This window comes from Hyperoodon ampullatus, assembly GCF_949752795.1.
Source record: "Hyperoodon ampullatus genome assembly, chromosome: 14".
Classification (NCBI taxonomy): Eukaryota; Metazoa; Chordata; class Mammalia; order Artiodactyla; family Ziphiidae; genus Hyperoodon; species Hyperoodon ampullatus.
The window spans coordinates 38,261,968-38,281,484 of record NC_136927.1 but is presented as its reverse complement, the minus strand read 5'-3'; the positions used below and the strand labels follow the sequence as shown (position 1 = coordinate 38,281,484).

General features: G+C 47.4%; 1 protein-coding gene across 1 annotated transcript in view; it reads right to left on the bottom strand.

Moving 5' to 3' along the window:
• VWA3A (von Willebrand factor A domain containing 3A) overlaps nt 1-17,232 on the bottom strand; it is a gene marked incomplete at its 3' end in the record, with an annotated part of 46,011 nt that extends 28,779 nt beyond the window's left edge. The window contains 12 exon segments of the mRNA XM_079719172.1: nt 1,146-1,271; nt 3,520-3,585; nt 3,797-3,905; nt 4,217-4,339; nt 6,656-6,762; nt 8,157-8,255; nt 10,227-10,281; nt 12,328-12,405; nt 12,502-12,554; nt 12,558-12,632; nt 16,707-16,830; nt 17,149-17,232. Of these exon segments, the coding sequence (XP_079575298.1) occupies nt 1,146-1,271; nt 3,520-3,585; nt 3,797-3,905; nt 4,217-4,339; nt 6,656-6,762; nt 8,157-8,255; nt 10,227-10,281; nt 12,328-12,405; nt 12,502-12,554; nt 12,558-12,632; nt 16,707-16,830; nt 17,149-17,210 (1,077 nt within the window). The 5' untranslated portion in view covers nt 17,211-17,232.
• Nucleotides 17,233-19,517: the final 2,285 nt, after the last annotated feature.

The following is a 19,517-nucleotide window of genomic DNA, read 5'->3' as shown; positions in this document are numbered from 1 at the left end:
ACCTTATAATCATCTTGCAAACTACAAGTAGTACATGTGTTTCATTTTGGGAAACATCTGGCAAGGTTTGGGCATCAAACAGACCTGAGTTCAATTGAGACTAATCAGCTTTCCTCTGTGATCTCAGGTAAATTATTTAAACTCTTTTTTTTTTTTTTTTTTGCGGTACGCGGGCCTCGTACTGTTGTGGCCTCTCCCGTTGCGGAGCACAAGCTCCGGACGCGCAGGCTCAGCGGCCATGGCTCACGGGTCTAGCCGCTCCGTGGCATGTGGGATCTTCCCAGACCGAGGCACGAACCCGTGTCCCCTGCATCGGCAGGCGGACTCTCAACCACTGCGCCACCAGGGAAGCCCTATTTAAACTCTTAACTTCAGTTTTCTCATCTGTAAAATGGGGGTAATAACATACCTACCGCAGATTGTTGTTGTAAAGATAAAATAAGGCATTTAAAGAATGCCTTTAAATGCCTTAAAGAATTAAGCATTGTGCCCATCTTATAGTGAGCACTATTATAATACTAATAATTATTGTTATTGTTTTAGATAATCAGTAGAAGAGCTGAAACTAAAATTTAAAATCCCAGTCTAAGTGCTGTGTTTCTTTCACTACATCCAGCCAGGTCAAAACGTCTGGTACCCCAAATCCATACATTCATTCTGTGAAGCTATAAACGCATTCCCAGTTCTCTTCGGTACGCAGCTTTAACGGTGATTGTGTCCATAAGCTTTCTGAGTTACTCTGCTGATGTTAAATTAAGCGTCCTCAAGCAGGGCCTTTGCCCTGAATGAGATACTGGTGGGAAGACCGTCTTCAAGACAGCCTACCCTGTGTGGTTGAGGTTTTCATCATTCTCCAAACTGGGGGGAAGGGAGGGGCAGTGGTAGGGGGAGGGGGTGGCAGGAGCCTGCTGGCCTTTCTCTGAAATAAATCTTTCTGTTAGAAAATCCACCAGGATCCTTGCAGCGGAGGCCTGGGCAGCTCACAGCTGTTGGGACAGCGGGGGGCGGGGCCTCGCTTTGTTCCATTTTCGGGACGCAGGAGGCCTGGCAGCCGCGCCCTTGCCCGACAGGTGAGACAGGAGAGCACGGCGAGGCCAGCTGCGTGCCTCCGCGGAAGGTCTGAGCTTGGGGCTCTCACCACCTACCTCGTGCATCGAGCCGGTCCGCTCCTCGCAGGGGGCGCTCTGGTGCAGGGCTTGCACATGGCCCCGGAGGCTCTGGGCCTTCTGGATTTCTGCCAGCAGCTCATCCACGTCCCGGCTGCTGTAGATCTTGGGGGTGGTGAGGGCAATCAGTCATCCAGAAGTCACCTGGCCACCGGCAGTGGGAAAGGACAGGCAGCCACGTGAATCCCTAAGGCGGAGCACAGGCTCTTTAAAGCGGACGTTATAAACCGGGGTCCATGTGCAGGACAGAGCCTGCGAAAGTCAGTGTTCCATTTGTACAGTATTGGCTTGCAGTGTTTTTAAACAATTGAAGGGCTGTCTAGCCTTAAAAATGGGAAGAAACACTTTACACCCTCTAGGATGACAATAATAATAATAATGATAATGATAGGAGGAGGGGGGAGGGGAAGCAGGAGGAATTGGAACTGTGGGATGAGGGTGGTATTGTAAAATGGTGCAGCTGCTGTGGAGAACTGTCTGGTGGCTCCTCAAGAAATTAAACAGAATTACTACCTGACCCAGCATTGCTACTCCTAGCTTTATACCTACAGTAATTGAAAACAGGGACTCAGATACTTGCACACCAATAATCATACCAGTTCACAACAGCTCAAATGTCCATTGACTGATGAATGGATAAACAAAGTGTAGTATATCCAGAAAATGGAATATTATTCAAGGCAAAAGGAACAAAGTTCTGATACGGGCTACAACATAGATGAACCTTGAAAACATGATGCTAAGTGAAAGAAGATGGACATGAAAGGTGTATGATTCCACTTATATGAAATATCCAGAATAGGTAAATCCCTAGAGACAGAAAGCAGATTGGTGGTTACCTGGGGCTGCTGGGGAGGGGGAACAGGGAGTCACTGCTTTAATAGGTACAGAGTTTCCTTTCGGGGCGATGGAAATGTTTTGGAGCTAAATAACAGTGGTGATTGCACAGCATTGTGAATGTACTAACTCCCCCTGATTGTTCACTTTATGTTATGAGAATTTCACTGCAATTTTTAAAAAATGTAAAGAAATCACACACATACAAAAATCCAGGTTTCTGGCTCTTGTTGAAAAATCAGAAGATCTGGGCTTCCCTGGTGGCGCAGTGGTTGAGAGTCCGCCTGCCGATGCAGGGGACACGGGTTCGTGCCCCGGTCCGGGAAGATCCCACATGCCACGGAGCGGCTGGGCCCGTGAGCCATGGCCGCTGAGCCTGCGCGTCCGGAGCCTGTGCTCCGCAACGGGAGAGGCCACAACAGAGAGGCCCACGTACCGCAAAAAAAAAAAAAAAAAAAAATCAGAAGACCTGGCAACACTGGTGGTCACACTCCTACAGAACACCCGGCTGGGGCCGCGCGGAGGTGCCTCTTTAGCTGTGGCAAGTGCTGTTTCGTTCACCGCACTCCTTACCGCGTACTGTTGTGTCCCCATCAGAATCAATTGTCATTTTTTGTCACCTTTGCACTGTTGTTTTGCCCATAATAACAAAGACAATGAAATTTGTTTTACCCATACCTCTACTAAGAGTGGAAAAACAACAGATAAGCCAAGAGGTTCACAGGTTTTAACAGAAAATATTTCTTAAACCAGCCAGTTTCATTCACTCACTGTACTTTCCTAGCCCCTGGAGTCTGTGACTCCTCTAGAGTCTGGGCAATGAGGTAACAAGAAGGGGTTCTGCCCAAGGAAAATGTTGCCTGACCTTGGCTCCCTCGTGGGAAATGTCCGACTTTTCGACACTTGAACATACTAGTGAGATGCAAATATTCATGTGCTCACGGCGATTAGGTTAGCAGGCAAGGCACAGCCTATTAACTGAGCAGATGGCTGGATTCTCAATCTGCCAAGTGGATCTACACACACATTTGTTAACTGTCACCTCCATTGTGGACACGGAGTATGCGATATTATTAACTGCAACAAGGATACTACTGGATGGATTGGTACAGAATTACTTGCTCATTCAGAATTGATTGCTGTGCATCTCCTGCAGTAGGTGGGGTCCATCTAGGAGAGAGAACTGAAGCAACTGCTTCAGACTCAAAGCGCTGGTGGGAGCAGAGGTGGCCTGGGGCCCATGTTGATGGCAACTGGATAGGGATTCAGGATTCTACCGGTGTGTAATCAACTCATCATACACACCGACAAAAGGATCTCTTGTGACTTCATGTTGTTTCTGTTCTTCCCACATATTCATTTTTACCTGATTTTACCTTTGTAAATCCACTGAGTAGGGGAGGGGGGAAAGCAAGCACACATGCAGCATGGTCTGCCTGGCCCAGATTCCCCAGGCACAACCTTGGAGGCAGGCAGGGATGGGAGGAGGGGGCAGTGTGTTGGCCTAAGGGCTTACCTCTGTCTCTGGGCTGTAGCAGTGGTAGTAGCCCCCAAGAGCTTCTGCAAGGTTCTTCAGAACAGCCTGTGGGGATGGTGACAGGGTGAGCCGTCGCTAGGGCAATGCCGGTACCTTAACAAACCTTCTCCTCGTCTGAGCCTCCCAACTGAGCTTACCAACAGGAGAACTAGGTACAAGGAGAGTTGTGTTCTGGTCCGCAGCTTGGGGGCCTCAAAGGCTGGCCTAGCTCACTATAGCCAAACCAAGGGAAGCCTTGGAGAATCTCGATACTTACAGGGGGCACCTGATCAGCGCATTTGTAGGTGATGATGTGGGTGATGAGGTCCCTTCCCATGGTGGACTGTTGGATGTACTCCGACAGGATTTCAGAAGGCTGATCTGGGCTGTGGAGAAGACGGAAGAAGAGAAGGTGACACCTCAGCCTGAGGACATTCCCCAGCAAAATGGTAATTCCCAAGGAACATCTACCAAACCTAATCAACCACCTGTGTCCCAGGTCACCTGTGTAAGATGCAGGGCTGAGTGGGCCACAGGCCTGGCCACCCTGGCTGCCCTGCCCCAGCATCTGTGGACAAATGGCCTGGAAACATAATCCTTCTCTCAAGCGTACGTGAAGAGTTTTGATGGTCTTTTCTCTAACAATGGTTTGGTTCTCCAACCCCTTCATGTTATCAGCTTAGGAAAGGAGACCTACCAGCTTCCCATTATGGTCACCAGAGAATTCAGCCCCTCAGCGAAGATTTTCTTCAGGGCTTGCAGCAGATTGCTGCCTCTGTCAGGCTGAAGTTTCTTTACCCAGAGCTTGAGTTCCTGGAGGCTGGGGGAGAGGATAACAACCTAATAACTCTTACTAGGGGCCAGGCCCAGGACAGGTATGAGCTGGTATAAATCTAACAATCATTCTTTGAGGTGGATACCTTTATTCCCATTTTATAGATGAGGAAACTGAGTCTCAGAGTTAGGACTTGCCCAAGGTGATACTGTAAGCATCTGGCAACGCTGAGATTTCAAACCAGGTGTGACTCTAGGGCCTGAGCTTCTAGAGACTCTGCTACATGGGGGTCTGGGGCTAAGCTCCTTTCCCCTCCAACTCTCCTCGGAGGCAGACCTCAGCCTGAAGCACAGAGTTAATCCCTTAACCCTAAGAGGGCTTGAAGAGAAGTCACCGAGGCTGTGTGGCTACATTCCACATGGGTTGGGATGCACACCACTCGCAACAGGGAAAATGACATAACACAGAGCTTTCTTGGTTAAATGTCTCATGTGGCACTAGTGAGACAGCCCTTCTCTTTCCATTTCTCTTTCAGTCTGACCTCCCCCTGCAAAAAAGTCCCCTCAGCTCGTTGCCAGTAAGTCTGTCTTTCATTATTATAACTGTTTGAATCTCCCTTTTAAACAAAGAGAACAAATCCCAGGCCTGGTGCCCTCTCTAGCCAATAGGTTTCAAGTTGGAATTTAATAACATTGTTTTGTCTGCTTTCATTCTATTTATTTTTATAGCGACTTTCTAATTATGGCAAGTGATACGGGCTTCTCAGCTATGGTATTGATAGTTGCCTTCAAAGTAAATATAGCATTGGTATTTTAAAAAATCGATAATAGTACAAGTAGCACAGAGTAAATAATAGTTCAAGTGGCAGGGATATGACAAAAATCACAAGGGAAGACCAGGAATAATTGCAGTTGAGGAACTCTTGGCTAGACGGTCTCAAGGTGACTTCCAGGTCTGACATTCCAGAGCTCAGGGGTTGAACAAGAGTGGAAATCACAGTAAAAAACACTCTTACCCACTGAGTACCTGCCCCATGCCGAGTACTCATTTTTCACTCATCTTCACAACAGAACTCTGTGAGAAACAGTTATCCTTGCCTCATTCTGCTAATAAGAGAGTTAAAGGACTTGTCAAGATCCCCCAGTAACTGTCAGAGCCAGGATTCAAAGTCTGCGCTGCCTGAACCAGCACTTCTCTACCTGGAAGGACTCCTCTTTACAGCTAGTGTTGGGCAAGGGGACCTCCGTCCCAGAAACCCAAGCATGTGGTTTTCCCTGGGATCCGCTCTGGGCTTTGGAATCCAATCCTGACTCTGCCATTTTGGAAAATTTCCCTAACCTGAGTCCCAGTCTCCTCATCTGCAAAACGGGGATAGCAATCCTATCCCATGTGTTGGCTATAAATATTAAGTAAGAGAGTACATGTGAAATGCCAAGCATGGCACCAACCACATGGTGGATGATCAAGGCTATTCCCTTCATGGAAAAGAGATATCTATTTACTGGCATAAGTAAGCAGAAATTCTTACCTTCCCCCTCTCTCCACCTGCAAAAAACCCTCCAAACCAGAAACTCCCAAAGGACTAGCTAAATAAATTACAGTATATCTACACAGTGGAATACTATGCAGCTATTAAAAAGAATGAGGTTGGGGCTTCCCTGGTGGCGCAGTGGTTGAGAGTCTGCCTGCCGATGCAGGGGACATGGGTTCGTGCCCCAGTCCGGGAAGATCCCACATGCCACGGAGCGGCTGGGCCTGTGAGCCATGGCCGCTGAGCCTGCGCGTCGGAGCCTGTGCTCCGCAACGGGAGAGGTCACAACAGTGAGAGGCCCGCGTACAGCCAAAAAAAAAAAAAAAAAAAGAATGAGGTTGATCTCTGTGTACTGAGAGAAAATGATAGTCAAGATTAGATGCAAAGCCAAGATGCAAAACAGTGTAATGTGCTCCTGATTATGTTTAAATAAGAGAGGATAAACACACGGATGCATGTATGTGCAAAGACTGTGGAAGTGGATAGAAGAAACTGCTATTGGGAGGTGAGGGGGAACTAGGTAAGAGGAAGACTTATCTGCTATTATTTATCCTTTTATTCTGTTCCAATTTTTGAAAATGAGCATGTATTATTTTCATAATCATAAAACTACCTTGCTAGTTTTCTGGGTAAAAATGGTGTCTAGTCTTTTCATTTTGTGGTGCTCGTGGGGTGACTTTTCCAAAAGCTATTGGCTCCCTGTGTTTCTGCTTTTGTGAATTGTCTCATCTGTTGGGGGTCTTGCACTTTAATCATGCAATAAAGACACTAACACTTAGGGAGGAAGATGACCAGGTAGATATCCGGGCTAAGGCTGGGCAGTCACTCACCTGGAGGTGTTGACTTCCACCGGGCTGGGCCACAAGGTGCCGGTGGTGGAACCGAAGGACAGGACGTACAGCTTCTCCTTGTGGCTCAGCTGCTCATCAATGAGGCTCTGGTGGGCAAAAGGACATCACTGGCTTCCAGAGCCACAGGCCACGTGGAGCCTGGCTCCACCTCTCACGCCGTGGCTGGGCCCTCTGGGCTGGGGTGTGAGTCGTGCTGAAACAGGGTCGCTTAAGGCCCAGCTTAGTAGCCCCACGTTGACATTTGCTTGCTGCCCATTCCAGCCTGCTCCTGGCTGTGCGTGGCAGGTATGGGGCCTGGGTGGTCAGCCCGCGGCTTGGCGGGCCACTCCGGGAGCTGGTCCCTCACTCCTGCTGACCGCAAACCACGTGCTCTTATGCTGCAGCTGCTGTGCACTTAGGTCACAGGTGCAGTGGGATGAGCACCCACCTCAGCATGTGCTGTGGTTGCACCCTCAGCACTTCACTGTGGCACCCAGGGAGGAGAACGGAGGTCGGGGGCAGCGGTTTCTGTCCCGGGCGTGTGAGTTGGGGATAGAGCGACGGGTGCAGGGCCAACCCATTGGATGCTCTCAGGCTCAACCTGGTGAGTATCCAACAATAAGATAACTCATTCCTCTTCTTCCCGGCCAGCTACAAACTTCACCTGTTACTGCCAACACGAGCCTTGCCCTGGCTAAGACTGAACCAGCCCAGCTGGGGGATCTTTGGAAACAGGGCCCTGGGACCTGTCAGGAAGTGGGGCCTGCACTGACACCTGTTCCCTGACACCTGCTGAGACCAGGAACAAGGGACAAGTCTGGAAACTGGCCCATGTTGATCCCTCTAAAGGGTCCTGGGACCAGCTGTTGCTGCTAAGGTCTCATTCAAAGATCTAGAGGTTCCTCTAGGAAAACAGACCCTCCATAACACTTCACAGAGACTACAGAGGATTTTTTCGATGCCAGACTCTGTACTGAGCACTTAATTTGCATGAACTCCTTTTGTCCTCTGGTGACCCTGTGAGGTGGTGACTGTCATCATCCCTGTTTTACAGATGAGGTAACACAGTCACACAGCCGAGAAGTGGTGGAGGTGCCTGGGATGTGACCCTAGAGTTCTTAGCTTCTGAGTTACAGCCAAAGCAAGCAGGATAGCTCCTTGTCTGGAAAAGGCCGGAAGCCCGTGCTGTGCTGAAGTCAGCCCAACTGATTACTGCCTGCGTGCCCTCCTTCCGGGCTCTTGAGACAAAGTCAGGTTAGCAGGGACTGCTGTGGTGTGAATACTAGAAGCTCACACTGCAGCTGAGAAAGACTCTGAGGTTGGGTTTTGCAGAACTCAACATATATTTTTTTTAACTGTAGGTGCTAATTAAGTGTGAACTGTTCTTTGCAAAACACTCCATTTTGCACTTGCTATAAACAAAGTCCGTTAGCAAGCTCACAAGGGGAGGGTGGGGTGGCGGTGCCAGTTCCAGGTCCTTCTCTGTGCCAGAGAGACTTACCATGAGGTCACTTTGGAACTCCTCCTTCTGAGGGCCACTGCTGACAGCTGACACATCAATGAGGACACCGACTCTGGTCCCCTTGATGAGGCCAAATGCCTAAAACCAAAGAGGGCGTGCGGAAACAACCAGCACAGCTCTGTGCTTCTACAAACCTTTTACTGGGCAGCTCTGTGTAGCAGACGTTCAAGCGCTCCCCGACCTCAACAAGAAGCTGTAGAAGGAAGACCCATTTTATAGAAGAATGCTGCAACTACTGAAGCCCGTGCGCCTAGAGCCCGTGCTCCGCAACAAGAGAAGTCGCCGCAGTGAGAAGTCTGTGCACCGCAACGAAGAGTAGCCCCCGCTCGCCGCAACTAGAGAAAGCCCGCGCGCAGCAACAAAGACCCAACGCAGCCAAAAATAAAATAAATAAATTTAAAACAAACAAACATGCATTCCCTTAAACCTAGCCATTGAAATTCTAGAAACTCATCCCATAGAAATAACTGGAAAAGTAAATAAGAGGGAATTGGAGCCCAGTGATGCCAGATAGTCCCAGTTTTTCAAGAGAAGACTGAAAGCAGACATAAAAGTGAAATATCAAGATTTTTAAATCTTGACAACTGATTCAAAAAATAAAACTATGTAGGCAAAGAAAAACATGGTTGTAGGGCCAGATCTGCCTGCGTGCCACCGGTTAATAACCCCTGCTTTTATCCTCTGCAGATATGGAAACGGACACCCAGAGAAGTGAGGCCTTGCTGACAGCAGAGTCAGGAACTGGGCCCAGTGATGGACTATGCATCACCCCAGGTGCCCCAGCACGCAGAAGAGTCATGAGCTGGTTTACAGGTGATTGCTTCCCTGGAATCCAATCGGGGCTTGTTTCCTGGCTCCGCAGTAACTCCATCAGAAAGGGGTAAGGGGAGGAAGGACCCAACCAGCAATCCCCGCCCCCTTTGTCAAAAGTGCCGGGACAGGTGTGATGTGGGTAGGCAGGTGAGAGCGACATTCCCTGAATGGGTGTTTGTGGAGTAGGTGAGGATTTCACCCCTCTCAGTTCTCTCTGCCTGTGTTACTACATGCAACCAGAGGGCGGCATGCCGCAGCTGGAGATGTGCATTTGCCGACCTGTCTAAGCAACTGAAGATGGTTCTGGATCTGAGATGTAGACTACACCCTGGAATCGGCCTGGGTAGTAGAGGTGGGGCTTGGGGGTGGGGAGCATGGATTTCAGCATCTTGCCTGTCCCAGGGTTTAAGAAAAGAGTTGAGGATTGCCTAAGGTGAAAGCAAATGGTGGGCCAGAAAAGCATCAGTGGAAGAATATAGGCTAAAACAAATAAGAAAGCAAAATAAAGGTTAAGTTGCCCATGATCACTCTTCTACTCTTTGGGTCTGAGGAAAACATTTAATCAAACTTTCAAAAGTTATGTCCAGATGATCAGCCTTAATCATAAATCTCATTAGGAGTCTGAGATGAAACGGTCCAGGGGATTTCTGCTGTTCTCACCCAGGATCCGTTTCCTCTTCTGGTAACAGCACTCTGGCTTTCCATGTGCAGCCATCTGTCTCCCTTTTCTCAGTCCATGAGGTTTGGGGGGGCTCACCCAGTCTCCCCCAACTTCCCTCACCCCCTGTCTTTCCCCAGGTGTGAGCACTAGTTCCAGGCCCAATCAGTTAGTGCATCTCATCCTCTTGGTTATGGTGATTGGTCTAAACTGGTCCAGAGAGTGTCAATCCCAGGACTTGGGAGGGTGTACTGGGAAAGCAAGGTGAGATCCTTTTTGACATGTCACTTTAGTTGGTGACATGTAAGCTTAGAGCTGCTGGTGACCATCTTCCCAAGACTGGGGAGAGCCTTCCCGAGAGTAAAACCAACCCAGGGGAAAGCAGAGCTCAGAGACGAAGAATGACATCATTTGAACCCCTGGATACAGCTGCGTTTGAGTTTTTCATTTCTGTAGGTCTAGAAATTCCCTTTTTAGCTTTGGCTAATGTAAATTGGAGGTCTAGCACTTGCATCTGAAAGGGTTCTAACAAGTACAGGTGGAATGAGTGAAAGGAGGCAAATAATGAAATCTATTACCATCTTGCTGTTTTCTGTGAGCCACTGAATTCTCTGTTGATAGAGTTCGATAGCTCTGTCAAAACACCAGGAAGACTTGTCACCCAAGGTCAGCTTCATCACTGAGCAAAGCAGCCACTTACATACATGGAAGGAAAGTGTGGATGGGACTTTCTTTCTTTTAATGTGTCTTAGGCATTGGGAGAATATAAGGCAAAATCTAGCAAAGAGAAAACAGAAGGTCTTTGTTTTCTGGGATAAAGGATGGAGGGGATTGTGAAAGGGATCAAGTGTGTGTGGGGTCCTTTTGCTGATGCAATCTTCAGTATAAAAGGCTGTGGTTTGGTGGAACTAGGTGGGCTTCGAGTGAGGGCCAGTCTATGGAGGATGGGGGGCGCGTTCTCATGAGGAAGGTGGAAGAACATTCTTGCTCTTCTCAAATCTGTGTCTTCTCAGGTGAGACTTCCTAGTCACCTGGACATGATCATAAATGCACAGGTGAGGCAACTCAGCAGCAATTTCTCAGTGGATTGATGAACAAAAACTTAGTTTTTGAATAGTAAGTGGCCAGGGGAATTTCTTGAGTTTCCCTTATTGCAAAGTATTCCAGGGGCTGTTTGGAGACCAGCCTGTAACAGGCACTCAAGTTAAGGACTCAGCCATGTGAATTTAACTGAATTGCCCTCTCTGAGGCAGGTGGGATTTGGGGGCCCAGAGAAGGGCAGGGAAGGCCTTTGGATATAAACTCATGGGCATGGGGCAGTGGGCAGAGTCATAAGGCATGCATGAGTGTGGGTGCAGGTAAGGGCATGGGCAGGTAATGAGACAAGCTTGTCTTTGAGACCCAGCTCTGCTGTTTACTAGCTGTGTGACCTTGGACAAGTGTGGTAGACTCCACAGCTTCATCAGCTCCAACATGAAGATAATAAGACTTTATCCAAGTCAATTTGCCAAAAGTTAGTTTACTGAAAACCAATTCTCTGAAAATCAATTTGCCAAATGACCAATTAACTGAAGAGACCTGAAACATTCCTTAAATTGCTGGATTCACAATTAAAACCAATCAACCAAAATATTGCAGAAATCTTTAAAATCTGTTTAACCTTCCAACCCAATAAAATTTGTTATAAAAGTTACAGTTAAAATGTTTTGATAAATTTGGCAAATTGGTTATTTAGTAATTGACTTTTGGTTAATGGTCTTGAGAGTAACACTGTATTTTGAGTTGTTGTGAGGATTAAATAAGATAATGTGTGCAGCCCTTAGCAGAATTCCTGACACATTAAGAAATGTTGGCTATTAATTATTATTCTAACATTTTAAGAAACCTCAGGCAAGCAGTAATCATGGCCCATAGATTGCTACACCGGGGATGGATGGTGACGTCAAAAATCTGGTTTGGGGGAATTCCCTGGCGGTCCAGTAGTCAGGACCCCTCACTTTCACTGCCAAGGGCCAGGCTTCGATCCCTGGTTGGGGAACTTGGATCCCACAAGCCTCTTGGTGTGGCCAAATAAATAAATGAATAAACCAAAGAGAAGCTTTAAAAAAAAAATCTGGTTTGGAAGTGGGGAGCCTGAATATTTTTGACATACATCTGTAAAAGTATGAACCCAGGGGCTTCCCTGGTGGCGCAGTGGTTGAGAGTCCACCTGCCAATGCAGGGGACACGGGTTTGTGCCCCGGTCCGGGAAGATCCCACATGCCGCGGAGCGGCTGGGCCCGTGAGCCATGACCGCTGAGCCTGCGCGTCTGGTGTCTGTGCTCCGCAACGGGAGAGGCCACGACAGTGAGAGGCCCGCGTACCGGAAAAAAAAAAAAAAAAAGTATGAACCCAATCAATCTGTCATCGAAAGTGGTCACTCTTAACTATTACACATCAGATGAGGCTGTGAGGTTTGATGTGTTCATCCAAAGGGACCGTGGATTTTAAAAGGCCGAGAAAAACTGATATGGTCCAACCTCTTTATTTGCAAAAACAGGAAGTTGGGGCTAGAAGCGGGAAGAAGCCTGCCCAGGTCCCACAGAGACTGTCGTTTGAACAAAGTCATTTTCAGGCTGCCGAAACCAGGTACTTTGTGAGCTCTTGGGTTGTTGGGAAGACACTGAAAAACATACTTACTCAGAAAGCTTGGATTCGAATTGGTGGACGGTCTGGGTGGAGATGTGCATTTTCCTCGTGACATTGCTACCCTCCTTCCTGAAGAAGAAAAGTCTTATGAAAGGGTCTCTTGGGCTCAGGGGGATGGACGTGTCTTGCAGGCTTGGGGGGAGAGCGGAATGGCTGCAGACTTACAGCATGGCTGTGCCCTGGCTTATCAGGTCAGCCAAGGTGAGTTTCATAGACTTTCAATTGTGTGTTAAAAGCCAATCATCTTCTGAATCCTCCCTGGCTGAAGGCAGCTGGGTCTCATAGCCCTGCAGCCTCTGCAAGACAGAAGCCAGAGTCAGACAGAAACCAGTGGAAAGAGAGGGTGAAGCTGAGGATGTTTTAGGTTCCCTCCATGTGGACCCCTAAGGGGTGCCAGCCTGACCGGTCCCACCCGAGAGCAGTCTGTTTAAGAACTCGCCTTGCTGAGGCAACAGACAAATGCGGAGGCCTGTGCTCTGGGCCAGTTGCCCAGAAATACCCGTTCCCGTCCCTCACCTCATCCCCAGTATGTGTCTAGAGGAGTCAAGCGCCACTTGCCACATCCTGCCTTGTGAGAGACTAAATACACAAACACACAGTGGCTAGACCCTGTATGACAGCAGAACTCCGAACCACATGTGTAGCAACCAGACCATGGAGCCAGACCACAACCTCTGCAGAAATCGGACTGGGAAGTCAGGACTGTGGCAGTGACTGCCAGCTTGCCTACTTTTCATCCATCCCCTTTTCAGCTCAGGACCAACCAGAGAAAACCAAACATGCCCCCAAATCAGTCACAGGAGATGCCGGCTTCTAGTTAGTCCGCCCCTGGCTTCCTTCAGGGTACACCTGAAGCTTTCCCTTTTTTTCACCATAAAGCTTTCCTTCTTCCCTGCCAACCCTTGAGTCTCTGTCAAACGCAAGTGATGGTGGCGCCTGTGTTTATTTCTGTATTTTCATTCCCTGCGTCCTTTCAGGTATATGAGTTCTGCCTCCCTCTCAGTCTGAGGGATCCTCCACAAACATTTGTTGGCTGATGGAAGAGGGAATGGGTTTTCCTGTCCATTCCAGAGGCCAGAAACAGGAGCAGTGGGTAAAAGTTTTAGAGGAAGAATTTCCGAGGCATCACAGGAGTCTGGCCATGAAATGAACAAGCCCCCTTGCTTGTGCTGAGTGACACCAGTGTCACTTACATAGTACTAAGCTCAGGACGTGGGTGGTGGCCTTGGTGATGGAGCTGAAGTCGTTCACAGCAAGGATTCAACATTGGTGATACGTTCTGAGAGCCAGAAGGTGGAGAGAGCTGACCTAAGACTCTGAGCCCACTTGGCCTTGTTCTGAGCCCTGCTTTGAACTAGGCACTGTCCCTGGTCCTAGGGCTACTGTGTGAACAAGATAGAAATGTTCTCGCCTTCTCGGAGCTCACATTCTAGTGTGGATAGCTGGTCAGTAAAGAAAAGCAAAATCAATGTCCATAATTTCAGCAAGGAGCAACTGTATTAAGAAAGCGGGGCAGGGCAATGTTATAGAAAATGACTCGGGTGGAGATGGGGAGGTCACTTTAGCTGAGATGGGGGGTTGGGGAGGCCCCTCTGAGCTGTGACCTGAAGGTGCAGGAGGAGCCAGCCCTGTGTGTCTCTGGGCGCGCACAGTCCAGGCAGAGGTGGGCTTGGGGGCAGGGGCAGAGTGCTGGAAGAACAGAAAGGTGGCCACGGTGGTTGGAGGGCAGCGAATGCAGGGTAAGCGTGACGTGAGAAGAGGCTGGAAAGGTGTGCAAGGCCTGGAGCAGACAGGGATGCTGCAAGAGCTTCCAGCATGGCCGCCATTGTCTGTGTAAATCAGCGGGCCTTACAGGTTGCCAGGGTTGGCTGTGACTCAGGGTGTGGGACACGGCCTCACAAGGGGAGAGGCCGGCTCAGTCCCACAGTGAGAGAAACCACCCTGCAGCGTCCAGTGACTGTGGAAAGGGCCTGCGCACTGCTTAGCCCACCGCGGCCCCTGACTACACCCAAAGATGGCTTTGCCTGTCTCCTGTGTGCCTGCTTGAACCCTGGGTGGGTACTGCTTGGGCTTGTCTTTGTCAGGCTCTCCCTGTAGACGGTGAGGTGATAGACAAGGGGTTGAAATTATCTGCTTTGGCTGACCGAGCTACATTAGACAGGATTAGATCAGACAGAGGATTCGGAAGGAGGAAAGGGCAGAGGAAGAGAGGGAGGGGAGAAGGGAGTGCAGTCCTGGGCCCCCCACTTACTAGCTTTGTGATGCTGGGCAAGCCCCGTGTCTCTTTCTCCACCTGTAAGATGGGCGTGTGACGCTAAGATCTAGAGTGTGGCCTCAAGTGCTGCTGCATAAACGGTTCTTAACAGTGATTCTTGTTTCCCCTCAGGTTGGGTCATAAACAGAAGGTAACAAACAAACAAAGGCAATGAAAATAAACTGCTGCTATCATATTCCAGCTAGATAATATTGGATGCCGTAAGTTCTGTGCCTGAGACCTTCTCACCCTCTGTTTCAAAAGGAAATTAGCAAGTGTTTAAGAAGTGTGAAAACACGAATAATTAGAGCAAACTCTTAATAGTGCTTATTATGTGACAAGCACTTTCCGTATATTAACTTATTTACATCTACAAAATAGGGTCCATCGTTATTAACTTCATTTTACTGACAAGGGTGCTGAAGTATTGAGAATTAAGCAATTTGTCCAGTCACACAGCTAGCTAGTGGTGGAGCTAGGATTCAAACCCAAGCAGTATAGCTTGAGCCATGCTCATAATCACGATACTATATTGCCTTTAAATTACCACCAAACTGTGACTATCTTTGTGAAGGATCGAGAGAGAACTGACTGAAAAGACAACTTTCTCAGTATGTGATTCTTTGCTAATTAATGTCCTGCCCCAGAACAGCACCACCTATAATCTTAGCCCCAGCCGCTCGCTTAGGAAAATGCTGCTCTGCAGCACATAAACACTAGGTGTCACTCTTCTCATCTTTCAGGACAACCACCTCCCTTTGGTAACACTGAACCTGGTAGACTTCTAATTCACCTCTCTTCCATTTTACTTGCATTTGAAATGATCCATCACTTTTTTTTTTTTTTTTTTTTTTTTTGCGGTACGCAGGCCTCTGACTGCTGCGGCCTCTCCCGTTGCGGAGCACAGGCTCTGGACGCGCAGGCCCAGCGGCCATGGCTCACGGGCTCAGCCGCTCCGCGGCATGTGGGATCCTCCCGGACCACGGCACGAACCCGTGTCCCCTGCATCGGCAGGAGGACTCTCAACCACTGCGCCACCAGGGAAGTCCCATCACTTTTTAGGACATGGATTTTATATTATTAATATTTGAAGAGCCACCATTAAACACATGATGGATTTTGACTGTAGGACATACTGTTTATATACTGAAGGATGTGCTTTACATACAGAAGAATAAGATCTTTGTGCTGGGGCAATCCTTTCCCTCTTTCCCACTGCTATTTATTTGTGAAGTAAAGGAGGCCCCAGTTGTGGCTGATAAATAAGAGTGGTCCTTGTACACCTGGAAAGTCGTGTATTTGATAAGAAATTAGGTGAAATAAAGACTCATAGTATCAACATCTAAAGTCATTGAAAGAATCCTTCAGAATTTCCAGACTCTATTGACATTTGCTCATTTCCTTTTAATTAAACTTGCTTTCCCCTAAGTGCCAATACTGGAGAAAAGTAAAACACAACTATTTTCCTGATTTTTAATTGCTAGCATTAAAACTGTATTGTTTTTGACTGATTATCATTTCAAAGGACCATTGTTAAACTCTAGTGTAGAATAGGTAGACGGTTATGGGCCAGACTTGCACGGACAACCCCTGATGACAATAGTTTCTATAGTAGAGTGAATTGCGAGTTCTAGACAATCCACTCACCACGACGGGAAGAGAGCTCATCAACACATTGAGAGTCAGCCTAAGACCACAGTTCTGGTTATTCTAGAGGTTAATTCTCCTGCCATAACGTTCTCACTCCAATGGCACTTCCTGAAACTGATTTTTGGATCTAGATTTTAGGGAATCCGACAAGAAAAACAAATCTCAGGAAGGAGAATCTTAGAATTAAATTCCTTAGTCTTCAAGCTTTGATAACAAGGACAGTGTCTTCACATCCCCCTGAATATTTAATGATACTGCCAAGAAGGCTATACAGTTTCTATAAACAGCATAGAGATACTTCAGTCATTTCTAAAGGCAGGGGATCAGAGATGAGTGTGTAACTAATCCTTTTCAGTCCTGAGATCTTACGTGAAGAAAGAAATACCCAGAGTTTAACACATCCTGCTGCATTCCCAGACTATGATTTGTAAGCACTGGCACTCAGTTAAAGCACTATGGTTTTTACCAGTAAGTCCTGTGTCTGGTTAATATGTGTAACCAGTAGTCCATTGTCTAGCTTTTGGCCATGTTCATTGATATTCTTCTGGTTCAATTGCTTCCTTGGATCTCTGTCATTGTTTCTCCTCATGCTAAAAAACACAAAGTAATTTGATTAATGCCCCAGCACCAGACATTGACTCCACGCTGTCAGGGCCTCCAGAAACATTTTACTTCTGTGTAGTAACTAGGAAAATTTCCTGTGTAGATCCCGATAAAATGTGGACTCCAGGTTCATAAGACATTTTATTCTATTGTTTTGGTAGTTAGGTAACTGAAGCCCTCAGGTATAAGATGATGCATCGACCATTTACCCAGTCTCACTTAAAGGCAGGTATTTCCCCCTCAACTCCCGTGAAAAAAATATTGCTGTTGTTGTTTTCATCTGGAAAGTCAGAGAAGATGCTTACCAATGATTTTCCAGAAACTTATTATCTTGACCATGGAAGATATGACTAGTTTGTGTGGCCATTATAAAAACACCCAATGCTTATTTTCCTAAGGAGGAAAAGAATACCAGAAAAGAAAAAGGTAAGTGCAGCATATAGACAACAGCTCAACTGTTCTTTAATTCATTCATTCAATAAATACTTATTGAACACATACTAGGTATCAGGCTTTGTGTTAGATGCTGAGGATACAACAGTGAACAAGATAACAAAGTTTTCTCGACTTCAGCACTTTCGACATTTTGGACGAGCTAATGCTTTGTCATGAGGCTCTCCTGTGCATTGAAGGATGCTTAGCAGCACGCCTGGCCTCTACCTATCAGATGCCAGTAGCAACCCTGCCCCCCTGCAAGTTGTAACAACCAAAAACGTCTCTAAACATTGCTTAATGTCTCCTGGGGAGCACAACTGTCCCCAGTTGACAATCACTGAGCTGGACATCGTCCTTGTCCTCCCAGAGGGGGAGAGTGATGTAAATATAGTAATAACAAATTGTGGAAAGTACTGTGAAGGAAGTAAACAGGGTGATATGATAGTAATCAGGAAAGGAATCTGCTTTGCTAGGTCAGGTGATCAGTGAAGGTGTCTTTTGAGCTTAGACCTTATTTTTTTAAATATAAAGTATTTTATTTTATTTATTTTATTTTTATTAATTAATTATTTATTTTTGGCTGCATTGGGTCTTTGTTGCTGTGCGCAGGATTCCTCTAGTTGGCAGCAAGCAAAGACCCAACGCAGCCAAAAATAAATAAATAAATAAACAAACAAACACCCCACCCCCTGCCCAAATCCAGGGAATTCTCTGGTGGTCCAGTGGTTAGGACTCCACGCTCTCACTGCTGAGGGTCATGTTCAATCCCTGGTTGGGGAACTAACATCCCACAAGCTGCACCATGCAGCCAAAACCCCCAACAAATCCAAGGTCACACCCCCTCTTCTCCCTCCTGCTTAAAGCTGTTCAAAGCCTTCCCTTTATTTCTAGGATAAAGACTAAGATCCTTAAGATAGCATTTGAGGCTTGCAAGCTCTGGCTGCTGCCCACCTACCTCTCCAGCTTTCCCACTCCACCACTGCTCGCTGCTTCAGTGTTCGACAACCCCATTCCCCCTCAGTTCCTAGAATGCTGTACAGTTCCTTTCATCGCAGGGCCTTTTCATGTGCTGGCTTTGCTCTGGAACATTCTCCTCCCCTCCCCCCAACCACTCATCCTTGACATTTCAGTTCAAATGTTACTTCCTCTAGGAAGTCTTCCCTACCATCCCACTCTATTCCAGGTTCCTTTGTGTTATGTAAACTGTCATAGAACTGTGCTCCTTTCTTTAAAAGTAATTATCTTAATTTAGAATAATACATTTATTAGTGTGATTGTTAAGAATTGGCATCTTTCTCCCGTTAGACTGTAAGTTACGTGAGAGCAGGGACTGGCAGACAGTAAATATTCTGAGGAGGGGAGGTAAACCTCAGCTCTTGAAGAACTGACTTCACCTTCTGCTCTTGGGTTCCGTGAGATACTTGTTCCTTCTAATTCCCTTCCTTTTTGCTTAAGCGACCTCATTTATTTATTTATTATAAATGTATTTATTTATTTATGGTTGCGTTGGGTCTTCGTTGCTGCACGGGCTTTCTCTAGTTGCAGTGAGCGGGGGCTACTCTTCATTGTGGCGTGTGGGTTTCTCATTGCAGCAGCTTCTGTTGTTGCAGAGCACGGGCTCTAGGCACACGGGCTTCAGTAGTTGTGGCACATGGGCTCAGTAGTTGTGGCACATGGGCTTAGTTGCTCCACAGCATGTGGGATCTTCCATGACCAGGGCTCATAGCTGTGTCCCCTGCATTGGCAGGTGGATTCTTAACCACTGCGCCACCAGGGAAGCCCAAGTGACCTCATTTATATTTCTTGTTACTTGCAACAAAAAAAATATTGTCTAAAACACCGCAAGTGAGAAACTCCAGATGGAGTTGCAGCTTCAACATTGGAGTGTGTGTTCTTATGAAACCATTAAATTAAATAGCCTAATGATGGTTCGGCAACTTGCTTTTCTCTTTGGGGTCTTTAATCTTTTTTTTCTTTTCTTTTTCCTCTCTCACTGTTGTGGCCTCTCCCGTTGCGGAGCACAAGCTCCAGCCGCGCAGGCTCAGCGGCCATGGCTCACGGGCCCAGCCGCTCCGCGGCACGTGGGATCCTCCCGGACCGGGGCACGAACCCGTGTCCCCTGCATCGGCCGGCAGACTCTCAACCACTGCGCCACCAGGGAAGCCCGGGGTCTTTAATCTTTTATTCAGAGGAATTTTCTTTTGAGAAGCACCAAGATAATGTGGCAATATCTCAAAAA